The sequence below is a fragment of the Podarcis tiliguerta genome (assembly GCF_965153285.1).
Source record: "Podarcis tiliguerta genome assembly, chromosome: 5".
NCBI classification, from domain to species: domain Eukaryota; kingdom Metazoa; phylum Chordata; class Lepidosauria; order Squamata; family Lacertidae; genus Podarcis; species Podarcis tiliguerta.
The window spans coordinates 81,236,444-81,260,577 of record NC_139538.1 but is presented as its reverse complement, the minus strand read 5'-3'; the positions used below and the strand labels follow the sequence as shown (position 1 = coordinate 81,260,577).

At 41.6% G+C, this 24,134-nt stretch overlaps 1 protein-coding gene across 2 annotated transcripts in view; it reads left to right on the top strand.

The window, feature by feature from the left end:
• Positions 1–24,134, top strand: part of LRMDA (leucine rich melanocyte differentiation associated) — a 740,402-nt gene that overhangs the window by 515,045 nt on the left and 201,223 nt on the right. The window contains exon 6 of one of the 2 annotated variants that reach the window (XM_083440597.1): positions 7,768–10,347. The exons of the other annotated variant lie outside the window; for it this stretch is intronic. Coding sequence (XP_083296723.1) covers positions 7,768–7,842 — 75 coding nt within the window. The 3' untranslated portion in view covers positions 7,843–10,347. Of the gene's footprint in view, positions 1–7,767; positions 10,348–24,134 lie in introns of those variants that run through there. 2 annotated transcript variants of the gene reach the window in all.

Below are 24,134 nucleotides of genomic sequence, written 5' to 3'. Positions count from 1 at the left end.
TGTTTATCTTCCCACAAGTTGGTGATGCTCATTCGACAGCAACAAGAACCTGACTCTTAAAGCTTATCAGCCCAGTCATGCGGAATGTTCTACCAGTAGAGATTCAGCAGGTGTCTACCTTTTTAACCTTTAAGCACCTGTTGAGAACCTTTCTATGCCACCAAGCTTAAGCTGGCAATTAACAAAATATCCTTCTGTAATGTTCAGTGGATCTCACATTTTAATTTTTATATGGTTTTTTATCACATGAATTTATGTATGACTGTTGTAAACTGCTTTGATTTAAAAAAAAAAAGAATAATGATATATGCATGGTTTTAAATAAATAAATAAGCAAGCTACTCTGCCAGTGATTGATAGCTCTGGGGGTGAAAGGGCTTTACAGAAAATCTGAACCAAATTTAACAGCTGTTGGAGAGCCCTGGTATTTACAGCCATTCTGAGCATAAAGAAAGAGGGATATATATAAAACTTGCATCCATGATTTCCAAAACTACTTGAAAGAGCAGCTTTTTCCAGGTGCCTAGTCCCTGGAAATTCCCCACAAATCAAAGCATCCACATTACAGTTCTTCGTATTTAGTTCCAGATCATCAAGCATTCTTGGTTTGAGGCAGAGGAAAACTCAGACTTGAAGTAGCCAAGCTGGAGCCATGTGATGCCTCCAAGTGCCCAGAAATAAGCTGTACCCCACTGGATGGCCTTTTGGCACGGGGTGAGAAAAACTAACATAGTCAGTTGGTTTTATGCCTTGTGTGGGCTGGCAGGAAGTATAGAGAAGGGAGAAAGGTGTGTAGTTTATGAGGTTTAGGAAGTTCTTCCAGGCAACTCCTGGAAACACACTGAGCAAACCGTTGCTTAAGCTCAGAATTCTGTTGTGTCATTCATGCCAATACTTTAGCGGTTTTTATTATCACATGTTTAGAATTGGTCTCTGTTACCACAAGGACTAGAAACTTGTGGGGGAGTGTGTGGGTTTTTTTTTGGGGGGGGGGATATCCCCAGAAAGCTTGAATTCCCAGGACTGGGCAAAACAGAAAAAAGAAAAACAAAAGAAATGTCATGTGGGATTCATGTTGTCCACCCTCCTATAACCTCACTCAATTATTTCCTCGCTCCCCCCCCCCCTTTAGAAAAGAGCCCTTTTCTATAATGTAGCCATTTAAGTCAAGGACAAGGCTTGTCAAGCTGCTTCTGCCGGGCCATTTGTGTTGCTGCCTCCTCTGCTTTGTCTGACGTCTCCAAACAACTCTTTAAAAACGTCGGTTTTGGCATGCTCCACAATGGAGCACTGAAGAGTGCTGTTTAAGTTATTTAGGGCTTCTCTGTTTTTCTTTCTGTCACACTCAGAAAAGGGGGATCCCCCCTTTTTGAGGGGGTGACTCCCCAATAAATGCATGTTTTAGCCTCAAACGACCCCAGCATCTTAACGTGTCCGAGTGTTAATAAAGTGCTTCAGGCTGTCATAATGTGGAGGGTTAAAGTAAGTCTTCATGAGCTGTCTATTAAGCTGTGTTTTTTTTTGTTTGTCACTTTCTGTAGTTTCTTTTACGGCTGCGGCTTGTCTTGGTTTGTGGGCAGCCAAGCAAATGGGCTTTGTCTTTGTTCCCTGCTCTGTTTAATTCTCTCCCTCATTCATTAATCATCCCTTTGACTATTTATACCAGTGGCAAGTATAGCTAACACACTTAACGTTTTCTTTTGTCTCGGTGGCACTCTTTGTGGAGACCAAGGGAAGGCTAATTATTAACTGTAAAATGACATTAAAAACTCTTAGATAAGCATACAAATGCAGCATCTCGGTGAAAAGCATTTTTTTTGTAACCTTCAAGTGCTGGCGGCCAAGTGAAATTTTTCCTTCTTTATATAATGTCGGGTTCATGGTAAGCAGTGCCAGCACTCGGATAATTAATGAAGGAGCTCCATTAAAACCCATTAGGCCTGCCAATGTCAGCCCCCCGCCTCTCAGTTTCACCTCTGGACAGCTTAGCTGAAGAATTCCACACCTTATCAGGCAGAAGCAGGAATGCCATTTTGTACAATTTTAATGCATCACCTCCAAAAATCATTGTAAATCCCATGCTTTTTACTGCTCTTAACTCGATAGGATTTTGATGCCATCTTCTTAGTTTAACCTTCCTGGGTTTAGAAAGAGCAGTTTATTAATCTGATACCAAACTCAAATAGACCCAAAATTAAACCAGTTAAATGGGAAACAAAAAATTAAAAATGTATTCAGGAGTGTTGCTTACAATAAATACAAATAGACAGGGAAATGAGGTGGGGTCTGTAGCAACCAGAATTGAGACAAACTACTTATCAGTTTGGGTCAAAACTGGGGCTGGCCGAGGTGAGCAGCCGGAAGTTTCCCTGACTCACCTTCCTTATTGCTTTTTCACTGTTTCTGAGCCCAGACTTAAGAGCCTGTCTTTGACTCATTGTTGCTAACTTTTGCTCAGAGGGGAGGAATACATGCTACTGCCCAGTGGGAGATACACAAAATCCTGGCATTATTTACTGTGCCTGTCTCTCAGTTCTGCTCCAGAGGAAGTAGAAAACAAAAATACCTTTCAAAAAGAACCAGGAAGTTCAGTCTTCAGACAATGTAATAATATGGAAAGGTAATATTGCACCTGAGCAGATGCTGTCAGACCTATTGCCTACAAGCAGTGGTAACCAATATGTGCACATGTATACTATTCTTCCTGTACAGATAGAAGTAGAGGGTGAGGCCAGCTGATATCAGTGCTTTAATTCTCCTTGCTTTAATTTCTATACAAAATAAAACATCTGCATAAGACTGAAGACACGTTCTGTACATCACCCAGCTATTTTTGAAGCCATTGTGAAGTCCATTGGAAAATATTAAACAGGTCAAGACACTTGCTTGAAACATAACTTTGTTCAGTAAGTAAACAAAGAAAGGCATTTGTGAAACAACTGTTAACAAAACTTTGCTTCAAGACCCAATTTGAGAGAAAATGGTTGTGATCAAAAAAGCACAGGAGAAGTAATCCAGCTCCCCCTTTTCTCAGGCTCTACCTCTGGTTAACGTCTGCGGTGATTCATTCCTCCGTTGTTGTGGGGATGTTCCTGAACTTAATTTAATGTCTTAAATGTTGGAAAGATTAAATCCCAGCCAGCACCGCAGAGTTGTCCTTGAGTTTCATCCTCTGTATTCAATCTTGTAAATGCTTCTTGCTGTTGAATAGTAATCTCACTTTCCAAGGCTCAAGCTTTGCAGTGTCTAGAAATATAGATTTTGAAAAGGATAGGACCTGTATCCAAGATGGGGGGGGGGATACCTGGCATTGTAATATCACACTTCATTTTGTTCTCTGCCTGTGGTTCTTTCATCAAAACTCTGTGTTTATGGATAATAAAAACACACCAAGAGCTCATGAACTAGGAAACCTCTAGAAAATGAATATATGTACCATGGGTATGAGTGGCAAGAATTCTGATATTTTCACCTAAAGGGGCAGGAAGGTATATCAACATTTCATTGTCATCCTACTACAGACAGGCCATTGTAGTTCTCATCTCCACATGGCTTGTTTGGGTGTTTGGTTGCTTATTCAGGGACATTATCATTTTTAATGTAAGTTGAGTGATCTTTTCTCTCACACACAGAAGTGTAGGGCTCATTCATCATCAGGGACTTCTGGCAAATGGAGAGATTCTGGGCAGGCACAACTCTTTCCAGCTGTGCAGTTTTAGAAATATTGCCTTCGTTTGCATTAACATTATTCATGCACTTGAATTTTATTGAATTTGGTTGCATTTTATTACAAACATGTAAGAATAACACTGCGCAGGAACTTGTAATAACAAAAATGTCTTAATACTCAGGGTGGAATTCCATGCAGCGCTAAGGAGATGGTTCCATTGGTGCAAGCATTTCTTTATGCCCAACTGAATGACCTCCTCTCTCTCCCCCCCCCCAATCAGTGGACTGTTCCAGGGGTTTTCTCTACCCTCCAGAGTGGATTTGGGGAGGTGCCTGGGTGAGCAGGCGGGGGGAGGAGCCCCATTGAAACAGCGGAAGTCCTAGCACTGGCTTCCACTAATGGGGTTAGTTGAATATGGCCCTCAGTGTACAATGTCAGAAATGGTGTGTTAGTCTGCATTAACATTAGTTATATCAGTGGTTTTCAACCAGGGTGCTGCAGCACCCTGGGGTACCTTGAATGGCGGTGTAGAGCCTAACGTGATCCCACAGCTGCAGAGCACATGGCGTCTGGCTGCCATAACTAAAATTCTCTTTTTACCTGCCTGGAAGCAGAAGCTTTGCTGCCCCTTGTGGTGAATCACTCAAAGATGCAGAGAGAAAGATTTATAGGGCAGCATGATACCCTTTCAGGGCCCAAGGCGACTCCTTTCACTCACTCACTGCTCTCTTTATAAGCTGTAAGGTTGTAGAAAAAGTCAGGCTTGGGTTGTTCCTGGGCAACAACCAGGGCCTTGAGTCCCTGCCTGGATCCGTTGGCTCTTGTTTCTTCTCAGGACTCAGTATCAGGGATGTCTATATTCTGCTCCTCACCCTGCTGCCTTTCTAGGCTACTTATGGCCCAGCCCAGCATTGCAACACTTCCACAGAGGTTGTACAGAGCAGGTCTCACCTGTATAGGTCATAGACTACCCTTCTATTTAACTAAGTGCAAAGGGGTGGGTGAGAGAGAGGGGGAAGGAAGGAAGGAATCATTGGAGGTTTTTAAGCAGAGGTTGGATGGCCATCTGTCATGGATGCATTAGTTGAGATTCCTGCATTGCAGGAGATTGGACTAGATGGCCCTTGGGGTCCTTTCCAACTCTACAATTCTATGTATGTGTGAATGAACGTTATTTATTGCTGGGGGGAGGGGGAGGAAGCAATGCTTGTCCCTAAGGAAACAAGAGCTATGGTCACTTTATCTAGTAAGCAGCTGTGAATATAATCTTATGCTACACAGTTTAGTTTCTCACACGGTGGAGCACTCACTGGCTTGAACTGGCTCTTGTATCATACTGTAAGGATGCACTCTTGATAGAAGAGCCGTACTCTCCTGGGCCTCACGTGGTTTCAGTTTTCTGAGCACAGTGGGTGACTTAGCAGTTGCATTAGGCTTTGCAGTACAGTTGTTAGTGTATTTTGTAAAGGCGTCATGGGAGCCCCAACTGTCTTCTGGATAATGTATGTCATGCAGATGTCACTGGAGTTAATTTGATACAGCATTTTTATTATGAGATTCAGAAAGCTAAGTGGGGGAAGGGCACAGGGGGTGGGGAGTCAACCTTGGGTAGGATTTGGCAAAACCCTGCTCAAGGACAACTGCTTGTGCAATTGGGGTTTCCTCCCTCCCTCTGTGTGCCCCCTATGCCCCTCCTAATCAGTTTGGAGGGGGGAGTTGGGAGAACAGTTCAGGGTGGGGGAGAGAGAGGATTGTTTCATCTGGCAAGTTGCAATGCTTGTGCAGATGGAGCATTTGGAAGAACATGCTGTTGAATTCCATCCCTTATGTTTTCCATGACTTTCAGGCCCAAATGTACATACTTGTCCTGGTTTGATTAAATCTTTAAGAACAGACTCAATAAAAAAATAATAATAAAAAAGAACAGACTCAATTGCTGAGTAATAAGCTGTGGAGGAGCAAGAATAAAAATAAAACCTGCTCTAAGAAGCATCAAAGCTGCATCTCTTTCACAGCTCCTGCAATGATTCTATACCCTTCTCTGGCTCGTGCACATTGGCTTACATGGTTTAGATTGCGTGATGGTGAAACATCTCTGGAGAAAGGGAATCATGAAAGAATAGCATTTTTAAAGTTGAGACAAAGCGATCAGCTCCTACTGAAAGTCTATAGCTGTTGTTGTTTTTTAAAATCAGCCTATTTGAAAGGGTGGGGAACTTGGAATCTTCCAAATATTGTTGAACTCCAACTCCCACCAGTCCCAGCCAGCATGGCCAATGGTTAGGGCGGAGTTGTAGTCCAAAAACATTGGTGGGGAGGCACAGATTTCCCCATCCCTGTTCTTGGGCTTTGGAGGCTTAACCACTTCTTTATCATTGCTACCTCTCAGGAATCCAGCCTCATGAACCATCTGGGATTTTGCGTCCTTAGGCCACAGAGTTAGACATTTTCTGTGATAGTACCAAGCCTATGGAATACCCTTTCCAAGGAAGCAGGCCTGGTCCTTTCATCAAATGTTTCCCCATGCCCAGTGCAATTTTGGGGAAACCTAGGGGTGGGGGCACAGAGTCAGGTGGATTCTGAGCTGCTAGTGATGCTGAGTTTTCCAGCTGGTGTCAGAGGCGGATTTAGGGCAGCACAACTGGTTCCGCCGCACTGGGGGTTGAGTCTAGGGGCTACTGCCAAATCAAGGGGGTGCCTTAGGTTTGGGTGTTGATTCACAGGTTTGTCCTGTGACAGGTGTACTGCAATATTACATTAGTAATGATTTAAAGCACTAAAAAAATAATCCATTCATCCTGAAATATAAAATACTGCATAAGAGCTGCTCTTCTTTTTCCCCTCTCTTTCAAATATCCAGTTTTTAGACTGGACTAGCTGGGGCACATGGAATCCCCCAAAGGAAAAATCATTGTTTATTTCCTGACCCCCCTACCCCAGCTTTCCCCAGGCCTTTAGATCTCTAGGTTAATCCCTTGATCCCTAGGCTGCATCCCTGATCCCTGCTTAAGTTTCAGACTTTCGCCATTTAAGAGTCAGAAGCCCTATGGCATCATGAGGTCTTTCTTTTTCTTTAAATTGGACTTGGGCTGGATAGTTCTTCAAACAGAGGATGAGCCTCGATAAAATAAAACACACAGCCACCCGAACAATCACTTAGGATTGTCTTGCGGTGATCCAAGCCCTGAATATGTTGCAGTTGTTGTTGTTTAGTCACTTAGTCATGTCCGACTCTTCGTGACCCCATGGACCAGAACACGCCAGGCACTCCTGTCTTCCACTGCCTCCCGCAGTTTGGTCAAACTCATGCTGGTGGCTTTGAGAACACTGTCCAACCATCTCGTCCTCTGTCGTCCCCTTCTCCTTGTGCCCTCCATCTTTCCCAACATCAGGGTCTTTTCCAGGGAGTCTTTCCTTGCAGTAGGTTGTCAATTATTCATCACTGGGGGGGGAAATACTCTTTGTTGGGTTTTGCTGTCTAATCAGTTGTTTTCATGCCTAGGCAGAGATGGAAGAAATCCTTTATGTTTCTGTTATACATTATAGGAATGGACACAGTAAAAAAAAGGGGGAGGGGGTTTATATGGCCCTTGCTAACATTCCCAGATACTCGGATGAGTCCTATGTGCAATGTCCCATAGGCTTTGCCTGGCGCCTGTCTTCACGAAACCCCCAAAGATGCATATTTTGAGAGCAAGCGCTATTAGCCAGAGCAGGCTGAACATCTTCATCAGCCATGTGAGTGGAGGCCTGGGCTGTAATTGAGACACATGCGGTGCTGTCAGCAGGTGATGGCAGACAGACGTACCTGAATGACAGTGTGACAAGGAGCAGAGACGGGGGGCCCCATCTAGCCACTCTTACTGCCAGAGTGATGAGCACACGGGAACACAGTCTGCGAATTATCAGCAGGCCAGGATGGAGCTCAGGCTTCGGGAGGGCTGCCAGACAGTTTGCAATGTGCTACAAATTTCTTTCAGCAGTTAGTCTTTTTGCTATGCACAGCCCCTTGCTATTAAGCAGACAGAGCAGCTCATATCCTGTGGACGGATGATAGATGTGTCACATCTTTGAAAAAAGCTGTTTGTCTTCCACAGGTGTATGGGTTTCCATCTCCAGCAAGAGGCAGAGGAGAGCAACACATGACACTTTTCAACACTCTCTTTCGATAATGATTTGGCATTCGAGGTGTATCAAAAGGGAGAATCTTTCACGTGCAATTATGATAGAAAATAAAGGTGATGACGTCTTGTGTACAAAGAATAGAGGGGAGATCAAAGGGTCCTAATGAAAATGGATGACAGTAAAAGAGATGCTTCAGACTTAAGAGTCACGCATTGCTCTTTGGGGCACAGCAATGCAGCGTGCACAACAAAGGTTACTGACAGAAATGTCAATACTGCTTTGCTTGGAGGGACAGACTAGGGGTGCTCTTTGTAGCCCTGTGGCTTAGTTTCATACATTGCATAGAAGAAGACCCACATAATAGAAACATTCTAAAACTGCTGTTGTGTTGAAAGAGCATTTGCTTGTTATTTTTAATATCCTTTACCATGCTTTTATGACTTTTCAAATGTAGCAGAAGGATGTCTATTTCATATATCTGTAGTGGACCTTAGATTATTGGCAGGTAGAGGGGGTCAAGCACCACTGGACTCAAATGGGGGTTTAAGCATGCTTGGTCTAAAAATGAAGCAAAATAAGATAAACGATTCCTGAGAAGGTAGAGTGGACTGTTCTACTTCAGGGTGTAGGCAGGAAATGCCATTTTTGAAAACCCTCTTACTTTGCAGGATGGGAAGAGGAAATCCCTGCATGTAAACAACAAACTCCTTTTTAGCCTATTATTCTCATCATTGTGCTATATCCTTCATGTGCAAGTGTTGAGATTTTTTTCTTAAAACCTAAGGGAGCTTTCAAAACAGTGATTCCTCATTTGCAGTCTGAGATGGTACCGTCCATTCTGTCAACTCCAGGACTCTACCATCTCATTCTCTACAAGAGTTGAACAGACTTCTCACTGCACCACCAGGGCAGCTGGTCAGATGGAAAAATGCATCCCTTCAAGCCAATGGGCAGAAACTTTTGGCAGTGCCCTCAAGCCAGAAAGTCAAGTGATTAAGGAAAACCACTTTTCACTGGGTGCAATCATTTGGAGTTTGGGATTAAAATGTCATCAGAACCCTAATGGCATGCAGCTCTACTTCTCCATAACATTTGATTTAGGAAAGGCTGTGTATGATCTGGGCCATTGTCTGGGCACAATGGTGGACTGGATGAGGGCCAATAAACTGAGCTTGAACCCTGGGAAATTGGGCAGTTGCCTGTTCTGAATGTGGTTTCACTCCCTGTGAAAGAAGAGGTTCAGAGTTTGGGGGTTGATCTTGGATCCATCTTTACCACTGGAAGCTCAGGTAACCTCGGTGCCTTTTACCAGCTACTGCTGGTACATCAACTACAGCCATTTTTGGACAGGGATAGCTTGTCCACGGTGATTCATGCATTGGTAACCTCAATACTTGACTACTACAATATGCTTTATAGAAGGCTACCCTTGAGCCTTAACGGAAGGCTGGTGCAAAATACTGCAGCTAGACTGTTCGCGGGTACAGACTATTGCCAGCACACAACTCCAGTATTCAAAAGCTTATACTGGCTGCCCATGTGCAGTCAAGCCAGGTTCAAGGTTATTGTATTAATTTACAAGGCCTCAACAACTCATGTCCAGCTCAAGGACCTCCTAATCCCTTATATCTCTGCCTCATCACTGAGGTCTTTAGAGGAGTCACTGTGACCCAGATGCCCGGCTCATATCCACCAGGAGACATGTGCTTGGTATTTACTGAACTCCCAGTTGAGGTCAGAGAACCACCCCCCCACCCCCCCACCCCCGTTGAACTTCCATCATCTACCGAAGACTTTCCTTTTATTTCAGCAGGCATTTTGATTGAAGTCTGGTTTATAGTTTTGACCAATTTTTACCTTTTCTTTATTTTATTTATTGTACGCCACTTAGGGACACAAAGTGTTTAAATAAAATAAACAACAAGAGCACCCCTGACCATTGGCTGTGCAGCCTACAGTAGGTGGAGCCCAACAACTTTTGGAGGGCACCACATTGGCTTCCCCGATCCATTGGAAACCAAGGGGTAGCATTGCCTCCTAGAACTTCTCGCTGCTTGGAGCCATGGGATAGTCATGCCCAGAGTAGACCTATTGAAATTAATGGACATGACTAACTTAACTCAATTAATTTTAATAGGTCTATTCCATGTGCAGCTTAGTTGGATGCACCCCACACTTCTCAGTTTCACACACACACACATTCTGCATCTGCGCACGCTTGCCCAGATGTTTTGTGAAATCTGTTGGTTACACTCAGTTGTGCTTCTAATTACTGTTTCCAGGCACATAGTTTACTGAGCATACACTTCAGAATTCTCCAATAAAGTGAGGCTTATTGCTGCTAGACTGCCAAAAATATGAAAATGTGTGCAATCCAATAATGCCAAGGGCTCTCGTGTAATATGACTTATTATTAAAAACGGGTTTTATTGTCAGCTTAGCAAAACACACTCTTTAATCTCGGTCTCTGTGTAGTTTTTATTAATACAATATGCAGCTATTAAAAATAACTACAGATAATGCAACATTTATTAAATGGATCTCTTTAATGTTACTGCAAGACATTTTGTATTGTTTCTTTTCTACATATCCAGGCAGTTCCTTATAAAGTAGCAGTTACGTTTAGCCTGAGGTGTGGAATATTAATTGGGTGGTGTTACGGGGATACTTTGTTTTAAACAGAGCAGTTCAGGGGCAATGCTGAATTTACATTCCTAGTAACTGATATCATCGTCACCAAATAGAGATTTAAAATGCCAGATACCCATCCCTATTTGAGTTTTTTAAAACACACACAACTTACTAGAGTTCTGGAGTTCACTTCAACACACATTATTATTATTATTATTATTATTATTATTATTATTATTATCATCATCTTTATACTGTTCTGAACCTGTGTCATACTGTACTCTAATTTACTATTGGATTAATTCTCATGAAACCAAACCACAATTCAGAAAGCTTAACTATATTTTGGCACGCTCTCTTAATTCAGAAACCAAAATAGCTCTTTCTCCAGATGCTCTGTGCACCATAGATTTAGGAGTACTGAAGGAGCAAGGAAAATGAAACCTACTAAGCAGCTCTGAAATACTGTAAATGTAAACCGTGGTTTGAGTTCTAAACTGTGGTTGGTGCAAACTACTGCCTGCTGTGATGCCTGGATTGAGCCTATGTGCTAAATCTGAGGCATTCAAGTGTTTTTGAAGTAGAAATGCACTTTTGAATTGTACAGCTTTTGTGGTGTAGCAGATAGTTTGGACTTCAATGAGATTCCAAAGCTATGCTCACCCATGAAACTCTCTTGGTGATCCTGGGGCTGTGAACCTACTAAGATATCTATCAGTAGACCAGTGCTGTCTATTCTGACTGGCAACAACTTTTTAGGCAGGTGCAGCGTTGTGGTTTTTTAAGGGGGTACTCAAGGGTACGCAGTATTGGCACCTCTTGGGGGGTGCGTTATAAAGTGTGACACATACTGTAACAATTTCATGATGAGTACCAGCCCCTATTTTTCTAGAAATAAAAGCACCAGCCTTTTTTAGCTCTGCAACTTGAAATCCTTTTAACTGGAGATACAAAAGATTATTCTTGCATAGTATGTCTTCCACCACTGACATACAGCCAATCACGGCTTAGCCTACCTCGTAAGTTGGTTATAAAGAAAAATGGTAGGAATTCCTCTGTACCTAAGCTTAAATTGATGAAATTGCAGGATCCAAATGTAATTAGGAATGATAAAATTGCTTTCCTCGTCCACTTATTTTTGTAAACTGTTTGGAGGTGGAAAAGTAAGAGTGGCACAATGATAAAAGCAGCAACTATTTGGAATTGTTGGCAAATATCAACAGATTGAGTTTTAGAAAAACAGCAATGCCCCCTAAGTCCATACTGTAAGGACTGGCTGCCTAGAGTCTGGCCTGGGTGTTCGCAAGCATGGTGCAGCTATTACAGGATGTCAGAAAATGTGGTTAATTGGTAGTGATTAGGGCTGTCTGAAAGCTGATTCCCTGAGTTTTTAGAACATATAATTGTTCAGTGCAATCCAGGGCGGCAGTGCTCTTTCATCTCTATGAAGAGATCAGAAAAGGGAGATTTACAGCTTAGTTTGCCCCGAGCCACACATAGCTGGCTTAATTTTTCTTTCCAAGAGGGTCTAAAGATTGTTGTTGTGACTAGTTCTGTGTTGATTATATGTTATTTTGAGGTCACCTGAGAGTTGTTTTGGTTAAATGACTGACTGACTAAAATTAATGATTCTGTCAGGGTTATAATGGAGGTAAGATTGAGGACATGTTAAGTACAAAAGCTAAAGCAATTCTTGTAAGACCGCTTGCATAGCCCCTTTTCATTTTCTTTCTTTTTTTAAAAAAAGTTTAAAGGAATCAGTGAGGATATATATATCTAGACTGATGGTATTAGGGTGGCAACTGCTCAAAAATTAATGGCCTGAACTAATTTTCATCCTCTTGGCCAGCTGATAATCAAAACAGAACAATCCAAAACCAAAAAGAAAATAGCATGTTTGTTGTTGGTTGGTGCATTTATAGATGGCCTTCTAGAAAACGTGTTGTGTACAAACACATGAACACACACACACACACACAGAGAGAGAGAGAGAGGGAGAGAGAGATGATTGGATTTCAGTGGCAATGTGCTTAGAAACACCGCATCACAACAGGGATTTATTTTGAGCAGTACAGAGAATTCTTATTTGTAATTGTGACAGACACCCACACTTAAGATGGGTCAAAGGTGGGTTTACAGGGGTGCACACTGGGCATGGAGCCTTGGGGGTGCTGCAGGGGGACCCACAACTATGATGCCAAATGGAAAGCAAGAGGCGAGGAGTGGGCACCAAATTTTGGGGTCACACAGGGTGCTGATTCCCTTCTAATATTTGAAAGGTTTAATTTGTAGGCCACTTAGTACATCAAACAAGCCTATTTCAACAATTACCAAAAGTTCTGTACAGACTAAAAGCTTAAAACAGGAAATATTTTCCAGTCTATATCCATTTTTTGTTACAAATCATTCTAAAGAAGCAGTGTGAACTATATAATCATTCCAGCTAGAGCTTTACCAGGCACTACCAAGTTACTTGGCAGACATAAAGTTATCTCTCTTAATAAAGTCATTTTGCAGCTGGGAAAATAAAACTTTAAAGGGTAGTAAAATGTTTTCTTCTGCAAGTCAGAAAGTTTTTTTACGATTAGCGTGCAAAGCTCTTTCTCCCGTGGGAGTTTCAGTGTATGTGTGGGCAGAGGTTCACTGAATATAGTAGCAATCTTTCTCATGCTTGTGGTTTGATGATCTTTATTTATTTATTTGGCTTAACTTCCGGTTGAAGTTACAAGAGACTCATTGAACAAAGTCTTTGCTTTTGCAAACATAATCATTTATACATATAGATAGTAATATTCCACACTTTGATCATTTATTTGAATGATTTGGGTAGCATTTATTGACTGTGAAGCTGCACTGTTGAGATGTTATGTAACGGAATTGCTTATTATGAAAATTGTAATAGACATTTTTATATACAAATATGACATTACCGATCTAGCTAATTTCAGAGGCATCTAGAATTATACCAATTTTTGGAAACCATATAAATTCCTCACTCCAAACTTAAATGCCTGTACTTTAAATAATAATGATGATAAATGATAACAACTATAGATTTTGGAAAGTTGTTTGTTTGGTAGCATTTGGTCAACTCTTTTGATATCGTAACCAAAGTTTGTATGATGGCTCCTGAGATCAAGGAGCAGGTTTTCATCTATGCTTGGATACAATTGGACACCATTTTGAATCAAGATGCTAGACTGAACCTTTCAAAACTGCACCGATTTAAACCCCTGCTTTCAGATTTTTTTACTTCTCAGAGTTCCTGAGCCACAGGTAGTATGAAGCTGCTCAGAATAAATAAGGGGAACAATTTTGCTGGTCACCTGTGTATGGAAATGCATGTTCATAGCTCCATAGTGAAAGACTGAAGTGTGTTCTGTGTTTTAAATCTTTTTCGGCGGGGGGGGGGGACTGTTCTTATGGAAATGAAGTGAGGTGGTGTGTGGGGTTCAAAAGGGCATAGAATGTTAATCAGCCAGAAGAGGAATGCTTTCACTTGGCACCTAAAAGTTATAATGAAGGCGCCAGGTGAACCGCCTTGGGGAGAGGATTCCACAAATGGGGAACCACCGCAGAAAAGGCCCATTCTTGTGAAGCCACCCTTTGGACCTCTTGTGGCATTGGGGGTATCGGGAAGATTTAGACTTTCCAATGCTTATTTGAGAATGCATTGCATAGTTATTAGGAAAGTTGGCAAATATATATTGAGCCAGGTTCAAGGGCTCTTAAAATACCACCTCAAATGAATGGTGAACTTTTAAAACTTAAATTCTACTCCAACAGGAGTTAAAACCTGAGCAAGAAAGCAATTTCTAACTTACTCCCATTCTACATCTCTGCCATCCTTCCCTGTAGCCAAAAGCCTTCCCTGTCAAACCCACAAATTCATAATGCTCCCCTTTCCTTTCTTCAGGGGAGAGAAGAGATTTTCTTTCTTTCTTTCCTTCCTCCTTGCCTCTTGCACCAGTGCCTTTCCTGTCAGAGGAGGTTGTATTGTCATCCACGGACTCAGAGGACTTCAGTTTGGAAGTCCTAGTAGCAGCACAGTCTCCCCCCTCCACTGTTCTGCCAGAGTCAATTACTGCTAAAGCAAGCTGAATCTCTTTAAAGGTTCTCAAGGAAGGCAGAGGTTCATAGAGCTGTCCAGGGTGCCATGGAAGCCTTGTCTCTATACTGCTGAGAGGCAGTTGCTCAGAGCAGAATACATACCGGGTCAGATCATCTAGTGCAGGCAACCTGGCTCCAAAAGTGGCCAACTCACAACTGGGCATGGAAGCATCAATCCTCCCCTGTTGTGTTGTTGGTATTTGCTGGTAACAGGCATACTGAATGTGGAAGTATCCTATTTACCGTATTTTTTGCTCTATAAGATGTACCAGACCATGATGCACCTAGTTTTTGGAGAAGGAAAACAAGAAAAAAAAAATTCTGAATCCCAGAAGATGAAGGCTGCCCGCTGCCCTGAAGAGGCTGCACGCAGGTAAGCCAGAAGCTAGAACAGGAGAGGGAGCGCTGCGCAGCGATCCCTCTCACTGTTCTGGCTTCTGGGATAGCTGTGCAGCCTGCATTCGCTCCATAAGACACACACACATTTCCCCTTACTTTTTAGGAGGGAAAAAGTGCGTCTTATAGAGCGAAAAATATGGTAGGTATCATGGCCAACAGCTGCTGATAGACCTATCCTTTAATTTGTCAAATCAATTTTAAAGCAGTCAAAACCATTGACCACTGCCATGTTGCAATTAATACTACAACCTAGGCATTTGTGTTGTGCTCCGGGGGACAAGCAAAGGGCACCCCCCCCGGCCAAAGGAGCTGCATATGGATAAGATACACGTGGAGTCTCCGAACATGATTTAGAATATGCACATCACTCCCACTGCAGCCTGTTTTAACCATTAGGATATCTTCTCTGGTGTTGATCCAATGAGTATATTTTTCCATTTAAATGATTCCAAGGATGGACACTTTTTATAGCTGCATTATGATGGACACTGCACACCTGAGATTAGAAACTGGCCCTCTGTCTGTAACTATGATAGGACTTTCCACTTATACCTGCCTTCTCCTGCCCATTTCCTCAATCCTGTTTTCTTTCATTCCTGCCACAAAGAATGTCATAAATTCTCCATCTGTGGCTGTAAATTTGTCAGCCTTTTCTTGAAATAAGACTGTGGTCCCTGTTATAAAAAACAGAAGGTTGGATGCGGGGAGCAGCCAGCATAATTTTGACTGATTGATCTGAGGCATTTAGCTTTTCAAAATGGAAATACAGAATCAACAGTTCCTAAAGGGCAAATGCAGTAAATAACTCTGAGAATCAAGTGACTGTTTTAATATGTGCTTGGTGGATTTGCTTGAACCATTTATATAAGAATAAAATAAATTTAACTTTCTCGGAAGTGTCAGGGAGTACACACCAAAGGGAAATTTGCTTTAATTACCCTGTCAGGGTTATAGAGCTAACAGGGTTTTTATCCTTCCGAGGAATCCCGATTCAGTCTCTAAACTTTTTATGCAATTGCAAACCTGGGTCTGGGGAACTGTAACCTTTTCCTCATCCATGTTTAGAAAAGGTCTTCCACCCCATCTTTTATTCCCCACCTCCCTGGGTTCATTTTCAGTAACTTAGGGCATTGTAGCAACCAAGGAAATGCATGTGGGCGGAGAGGGGGGAATCTGAATCTTGAAAATGAAATTTGCACATGGAATCTCCTCATTGTGTTAAGAGTGTCTGCTTGCAATTTCCTTCTCTGCACTTAGAAGCCCTGTTTCTTTACTTCCAGATGAGTTGAATGTGGCTGTAGGTAATTGTTATTTAAGGAAATGAACTCTATGTATGCTCAGATGTGTTCTGCTATTGCTTCCCTTGGGGCTGAGCTCCATTTCAAATGAATCCCTGAAAACTCCACAATCCAACCATGTCCCTTTGTGGTGAGGTGGGGGAGCTCACAGATTTATTCGTTTATTGTGGTTATTTATGGCCCACCTTTCAGGATGCAAATCCAAGGCAGCTTATAAGAACCATGAAAATGCATTAATAGAATCACAATAAATAATCTCAAAATATAGCAAGTAAAGCTGTTTCCCACAGGTCTGGTGACTGTAGACCTGCATTGCCTTGTTTAGAGAGATGCTTCTGGTTTTGAATGGGGAACTGGATGTTGATGCACCACATGATTCAGTCCTTCAACACACACAAAAAAAGAGAAATGTCTGAGTGTCACTGATATGCCATTTCATCTTGCAAAAAACAGGGCTTTTTTCAGCTGGAACTCACTGGAACTCAGTTCCGGCACCTCTCAGGTGGGTGCCACTGCCATTCTAAGAGAACAAGGGAACAAGTGTTCATAATGAATTCCAGCACCTCTTTTTCTTAAAAAATAGGACTGCAAAAAAGCAATAAAAGAAAATAAAAATCAATGGAAAATAAGGGGTTCTTTTCTGCACATCTCATATTATGAATTTTGATCAAGCTTTATTTTATTATTATTGGGTTTGTTTGTTTTTATAGGGAATGGGATAACAGTGTAACTCTCTGAGAATTACTGAATAGGCATTCTATCCTTTACTAGTATGTGGAAAGGGTAAGGCCTCGTTCTCATTGAGATGGTAAGCCTGTATCTGGACTGTGATTGAACAGTAGTAAAACATTCCCTGCATACACAAAATCTAGCATATCAGAGATAAAGATTCTAGCCTAACCTTGTCCCTGGTGTGCTAATTTTCTCTCTTTGGGAATTTTTTCTTGTTTGTTGTGTTCTCTGATTGAGAGCATGCCAAGTGAGGCCTACCAACCATCTGAAAGGGGTACTGTCCGGCCGCCATTTAACACATTTAGCAACAGCTAAGCTTCACTGTATTGTAATATATGTCTGCTCTGATTACAGTGCTAAACTGCAGACATTTATGCTTTGATAGCTCGCTGGTTTAAAAAACATCCAGACTCAAGGTGTGTGTTATTTTACAAATGTCACACATAATAAAGTCTGTTTATCTAACAGCAAAATTTTATTAGCCTAATATGAAGGATTGAATATGCAAACATCAGAGTTTGTAGATGTACAGTATGAGGTGTGTTTTCATTTCATCAGTTGTTGCATAATTTATCTTATACACATACATTTAGTAGTCACATGGGTTTTTGAATTTTTTTAAAAAAAATCAGTTTCTTTTTTTAAAAAAAACCAGTAGGTTTTTTGCAGAGTCGAACCTAAGCAAAATATTATTATTTTTGAAACACTGACTAGGCTTACTGTTTTCAGCTTTGCTCAGAAGTTAATCCATCTCAACCACAGAAATAAAATTAGCCGAACAATTAAAATAGAAAAAGCCACTTCATCAGTTGGTTAACTGAACTGTGGTTTTTTTTAAAGAGTGCAATTTTATGCGTCTCTAGTGAAGTCTAAAAACTGCCAATTAAAAAGTCATTAAAACATAGTTAGGTTTGAAAGGATGTTTGTCAGCTGAAATAATTGTTAAACCCTGCCGAAAATGGCTCTAATTCATGTAACTGTACCTACTCAGGAAGGCTGTTTTGGCATAGAAGCTCTTAATCTTTTGTTGCTTATGAGGCCATTTGCACAATACGAAGAACTATCATGCTCTCTAGTAGTGTTCACAGTGAATTCTGTAATTGGGGGACTGAGAAGCAAACTTCTGTTTTGGAATTCCTCAGCCCATTATGACATGAGCCCAAACCCCGTCCAGAGTTTGTATCTGGTTCATTCTGAGGTTGGCTCATGCCCCAAACTGGTGCTTCCCATTGATGGGTGGAGCTCACTTCTTTATTTTGTCCAAGTGGGTGGGTGGGGGTGACTGTACACTAGAATGGACCAACAGACCGCTTGCCCTAGGCCTGAAGTCAGAGCCAGCCCAAGACATTTTGATACATGAGGCTAACCACAAAATGGTTTCTCCCTTCTGGAGAAGATAGGGTGAATGAAGATCTACATCAGGAACAAGGGTGGGGAAATGAAGATCTCCATCAGGGATCTGTGGCTCCTGTGGATCCTGCCTCCTGAAACTGTTGCTTCACCTGCCTGAAGTTAACCCTGCCATATCTGCCATACCTGCTAATCTGGGTGGATGAGGATCAGTACTTACACGGTAACTTTACGTGTGTTAACAGTGAGAAATCAATGGCCTACTTTGTTGGCTCCTATGAGGATCAGTTAAATTTAAATGATTTGGGGGGCTTTACAGAACAAAGTTTTGACGTCTTGCGTTTCTGAAAAGCCCTGAGCAGCATGCACTTTACCAGCCCCATCAGTAGAAGCCCTGCCCCTCACTTGGTCAATGGGGCTTCCCCGCCTTCTCTTCCTCCTGCATGTCCCCATGCCCCCCAGAATTGGCTTAGGGGATTGGAAGAACACATAGAACAGCAAGCAGTGTGTATGTGTATAGTTCTGTTTGGAATACCTGTGCAAACAGAATGACAGGAAGAGTGTGGTGTTGAATTCCACCCTGCATATTTAACTTGCTCCTGAATTGTCTTATTTTTGTGTGTGTGTGTTACATTGTAATGGTCATTGGATACAAACAAGGAAAATCTGACTGACAATATGTGAGTGGGGCAGCAGAAGTGGTGATGGCCAGGATGACCACTGGTCCACCACTGAAGCTTCCCTCCATTGCTGCTGGCCTAGCTGAACCCAGTGCTGTCACCGTCTTCACCTCATGACCTCTGATGTTGACAGTGGCAGGAGGCCCCCAAGGCAATAAGAAATAATAAAGTGAATGGCTGTGGAAGCATCTGTAACTGCCTTGCCCAGCTCATCTCCACAGTGTTGGGTGATTTGGCATTCTTTTTTCAAAGCGGCCATAGCCTTTACCTGACCATACCTCATGCTGATGCCAGCTCTTCTCAAAATCGCCATCTCCAAGATGCTTTGTCACCCACAACATGAGAGATATGGGAATCCTGTATCTTTCTTCCTGTGAATGAAACTCCAGCACTCAAGAGAGTCACACTCCACATTATGTAGCTTCTCTTGTTTTTTTACCTTTGTAGTTTTGTTTTAAAGTCAGAATCAGTATATGAGTCCAGAGCAATCCTATCTGCACCAGGAGTCTGCTTAGCAGGCCTTTGATGTAAGTGCTGCTACACTGGCAAAGAGGAGCTCCACTGGTGCCTTGGAGGAGCTCCCAGTATGCCGAGGGAAGGCTCTTTCTACATGGAGGTACTTTGGAATTTCAGTACAGCAGTGGGGCCTGAAATGGGTCTGGAACAGTCATGGATGCACATGATACAAAGCACCCTTGTTTTCCCAGCTTGCTCCTCCCAGATGACTGAGACCAGCCTTGGTGCTAACATAGTTAGTTTACTTCCCAATGGAAGGGATTTAAAAAAAAAAAAATGGAAGAAGAAAAAATGGAGCAATGCTACCCTACTCCACCTTTTGCCGTGGCAGACTATAAGAAGTGATCTCTGCCATGGATTACTCCTGTTCCATAGGATTGCTACTCTCAAGCTAAAAAATGACTGCTGGGGAAAGGGTTAAGCAGTGCATCCTTTTCTGTTTTGACTCACAACATGGCTCATATACTGATTCTGGCTTTAAAACAAAACTACAGAGGTAAAAAAAAACGAGAAGCTACATAATGTGGAGTGTGACTCTCTTGAGTGCTGGAGAGCAACAGAAGCAGCTACTTCTTCCCAGTTAGATTCAGATTCCTGGTGAAAATCAGAACTGCATTCTGAAGTAGTTGTATATTTGAACACAGATACTTAATTAAGAAAAAACAGATCCTTTACCTTGAGATTGATTGGGGGGGGGGGACACACACACACCTGAATTCTGTTTAGTTTAATTGGCAGGGAGACAATGAAGGGCAGGCCTTTTCAATGTTTGTAAAATTATGCATTGTATGGCAAAAAAAAATTAAATATATTTTTTTTCTCCACAACACAAATTACTAGAACTTATATTCACCTCCCAAAATTGATGGGCAGTAAATTCAAGGCAAACAAATTAATAATTAGAGATGAGCACTTTAAAGTTCCCCTTGGAATACTGAGAAATTACCTCAAATCCCCATCCATAATAACAGAATCTTGTATTTTACCCAAACTAATCTGATGACTCAGAAAAATTACCTACCAGTCTGCACCATATCCATGAAACAGCATAAAGTCACTCTATTAGTTTATATGGGGTGGGTGTAAAATACTGAATGGGCAAAATTCAAGGGAATGGAGCCCACAAACACAAACGATCTGCAGAAGGTGGGTTTCCAAAACCCCTGGATTTTATTCCTGCAGCATTTTCACTCTATTGTGTATAATGAAGCCATGTCACTTCATTAACATGAAATAGCAGAAATTAAGATTCAAACCCGAAGATGGCTGGGGATCCCACCCCTGGAGATTTTTCCATGCAGAGGTTTTGCCTCTGTGGAATCTCTTTCCCCCTTTTGATTGGAGTGGAGCAGTGTTTCCATTCAATAGGTAAAACTGAGAGGCCAGGAAAGCCAGCGTCTTCTTCCCTGGTTCAGATTTTAACCTGAGCCATAGAAGAATTTGGTGCCCAGTAAAGCACACATCTCCTTTGAGTCAGAATATAAGAAGCTCCTGAAGTTGTTTCTTGAACCTCTACTCATAATTAACTATTGAAAATTGCAGCTGCCTCTGGCTTAGAAGGCTTTAAAAGGGGATAAGGCAAATTCATGGGAGATAGGTAATAGCTTGTAATGGCTTGATGGAACCCACAAACTATACAGGGTTCTTATGACTTACTTGCTCTTATCTTTAGGCTTTCCAGAGGTAACCTGGCTGCCACTTGTGGGAAAAGGCTTGTGGACTAGATGGACCTTTGGCCAGATTCATCAGGATTCTTATTATGTTCTTATGTCACTGAAGTGGTTAATGTTACATAGTATTGTGAGTATTATTGGATTTTTAAAATCCTATACAAACTACTTCATACAAAAGAAGTTATTTCCACATGATTTGAAACTTCCTCCTATAATTTTGTTTTGTGTCTCCGTTTTGTCACTTGTCACACACATCAAAAAGTGCTTCATTTTAACTCTAAGAAACAACCGATGAAAGACAATCCAGGAACAAAACAAAAAAGCCATACAATTACTTACATTTTTAAAGGGTTCTCTCTTTTTTTTGACATCTGAATTTTAGAAACAAGTTTCAGAACTTCCTTTTTTCCTGGAAGGGAAGAAGTTTGCTTTTCGGAAGCCATTATAGGGCAGTATTGAATGTCTGAGTTTAAAAAAACAACGAAGAGCAGCAGCAGCAACAATAACTAAGCACCACCACCCATAAAACCCTGCCAACCCCCAAACTTTTAGAATTGCAAAGGCAGCATTGCTCATCCCTATGTTTGATCATTTCTTGAGTTTCTGCTCTATGAGCCGAAATCGCATGCACAACCCAATTAATAAAGGTCCATGGGAGGCAGTGAGCCATTTCTGTGGCATGAGATACATTTGTAATTTGTAGGCTGGATTATTGGGGAGATTATGGCGACTGTTGTTCTACTCTATAACAACAATTATATACATGGCACATAGTATCTTAGCAATACAATCCCTACCCCGAAGAGTTTACAATCTAGATTTAAGAAACAGGCGAGACAGCAAACTGATTGAAGTGCTGCAGCCGTGCCTCACTCTCAATATGACATTGCCTCTGCTGTTTTGTTTTGGTTTTTTGCCATCTTTGCGTAGAAGCACCACTTGGAGTTCCAGGTATAGAGAGGAGGCAAGAAAGAAAGAATGGGGTCAGTTTAAAAGGAGCAGGAGACAAGAGGGTGGTGGAGTTGGAGGAGTGATGACTGACAGACATGGACACGGGAGATAGGGCATTGTGGATAAATAAATAAAGAAGAACATTTGGTTCTGTTTTATACAGCTACACATTTAGAACAGAATTAGATAAAGATTGCTGAAAGCTGGGTGAGTGACAGAATTGCCTTCCAACCATGCAGTACTATCTTGGAAAGTCATTTGTGCATTAAGGAAAGCAAAGGAGCACCACCCATGATGGATCTGAGCAATTGTGCCCAGCACACAGTGTCACACGCCTTCATGATAACTGCCAGCAATTTTAGTCGATTACAGAACTGTACGTCCTAATAAAATACAAATACAAACGTCTTCTTCGTGCGTGAGGACCTGTATATGGAAGAGAACAGCATTTCCATAATTGGCAACTGAAAGGGAAAATGTTTAAACACAAGCTGCAGTACAGTAATAGACACCTGTATAATATGTCTACATACTTTTGGATATGTGTTAATTTTAAGATCTTATCTTCCTGGTTTTAAAAAAAATGTATTCCATGACTGGCTGGGCTGAGTGAGAGTGGTTGTCCAAAGGTTTCCCAGGTGACAGAATGGAGAATGGACCTAGATTTTCCAAGTTCTAGTGGAACAATGTTAATCAAGACACCACATGGACACTGCCAGCCCAGCAGCTCAGGATGAAATGCTGCAGTATGAATAGGAAGCAGTAGAGAGACCAGTGTCCCATCCATACACACATAAGATGTCACCCAACCAAGTTCAGGAGCAATTATTTAATGTTATGGCTGACATGGTTCTCTTCTCCCATATGGTAGTGGGTCTTTTCAACACTGCATAAGTATGTGGGATTAAGCCCTGTAAAATAGCTGTAGAATTGAAATGATTCCACAACTGGCCTCTTCTCCATATCTGACATAAGTAGCTAGTAGACATTCTAATGAGATCTGGAATTATTTGGATTTAAATCAGATTTCGCAGGTGTATTTCCCACTGACACATTTTAGATCAGACTCCAGACTACCTGGAATCTGTATCTGGTAAGATGATCTGTGTCTAGATCCAGATCAGGCATTCAGGCCTCACCGACCATGTATTTGCAACCACAGGCCTACAACCATCACACAGCATTTATGCAATGTTTCATAGCACTGTTCCAGTGAGTGGCTAACCCACTTGGCCACACAAATGTGTGACGGAGGGATTTTCTCCAAGAACTAGAATTACTGTTTTTAAGAAACAAGAAAAGCTACTTGCTTCATAATCATAAAAGCAGTGTAACAATGCCCAACACAAAAAGCATCAAAACAAGTTTTAAAAATTGAAAATGGAATTAGTAAATCCTGTTATGATTGTAGAGATTAGCACAAATGGCTATACACTGAACAAATAGTTAACTTCTTCCAAGCTAAATTGGCTGCTGCTGAGCCATTAAAATTCATCATATTAATCTTTTGGTACAAACAGAACTATGCTAAGATCTTTATATGAAATCCAAGCACATGGTACGGAAATCACATTCCAACACCAAGTAAATCAATCTTCTTTTTCATTGTTTATTTTTCATAATCCTCCAAGGCACTGGCTCACACAAAGAGCCAACTGCCTTGCAGATTTTTACATTTTTAAAAATAAAATAAAATAATGTGTATTTATATGTTAGGTGTAAACTGGGGGGGGGGGAGTTAACTGAGAAATAAACAGCTTTTATTGGCTTTCATCACTTGCAATTATGAGAGCCTTGTCACCATTTCAAAACTCTCATAATACCATTTTTAGTGAAGTTTTTAAAGCACAAAAAGCAAGAAATGGTCAGTCTCCATAGATAGGTAGAGCTGACACAGTAACTCCCATGGAATTCATTTTAATATGTGATTTCAGTCAATACAATTGTGTAACGACAAGAGCTTCACCTACCTCACAGGGTTCTTACGAGGATAAAACAG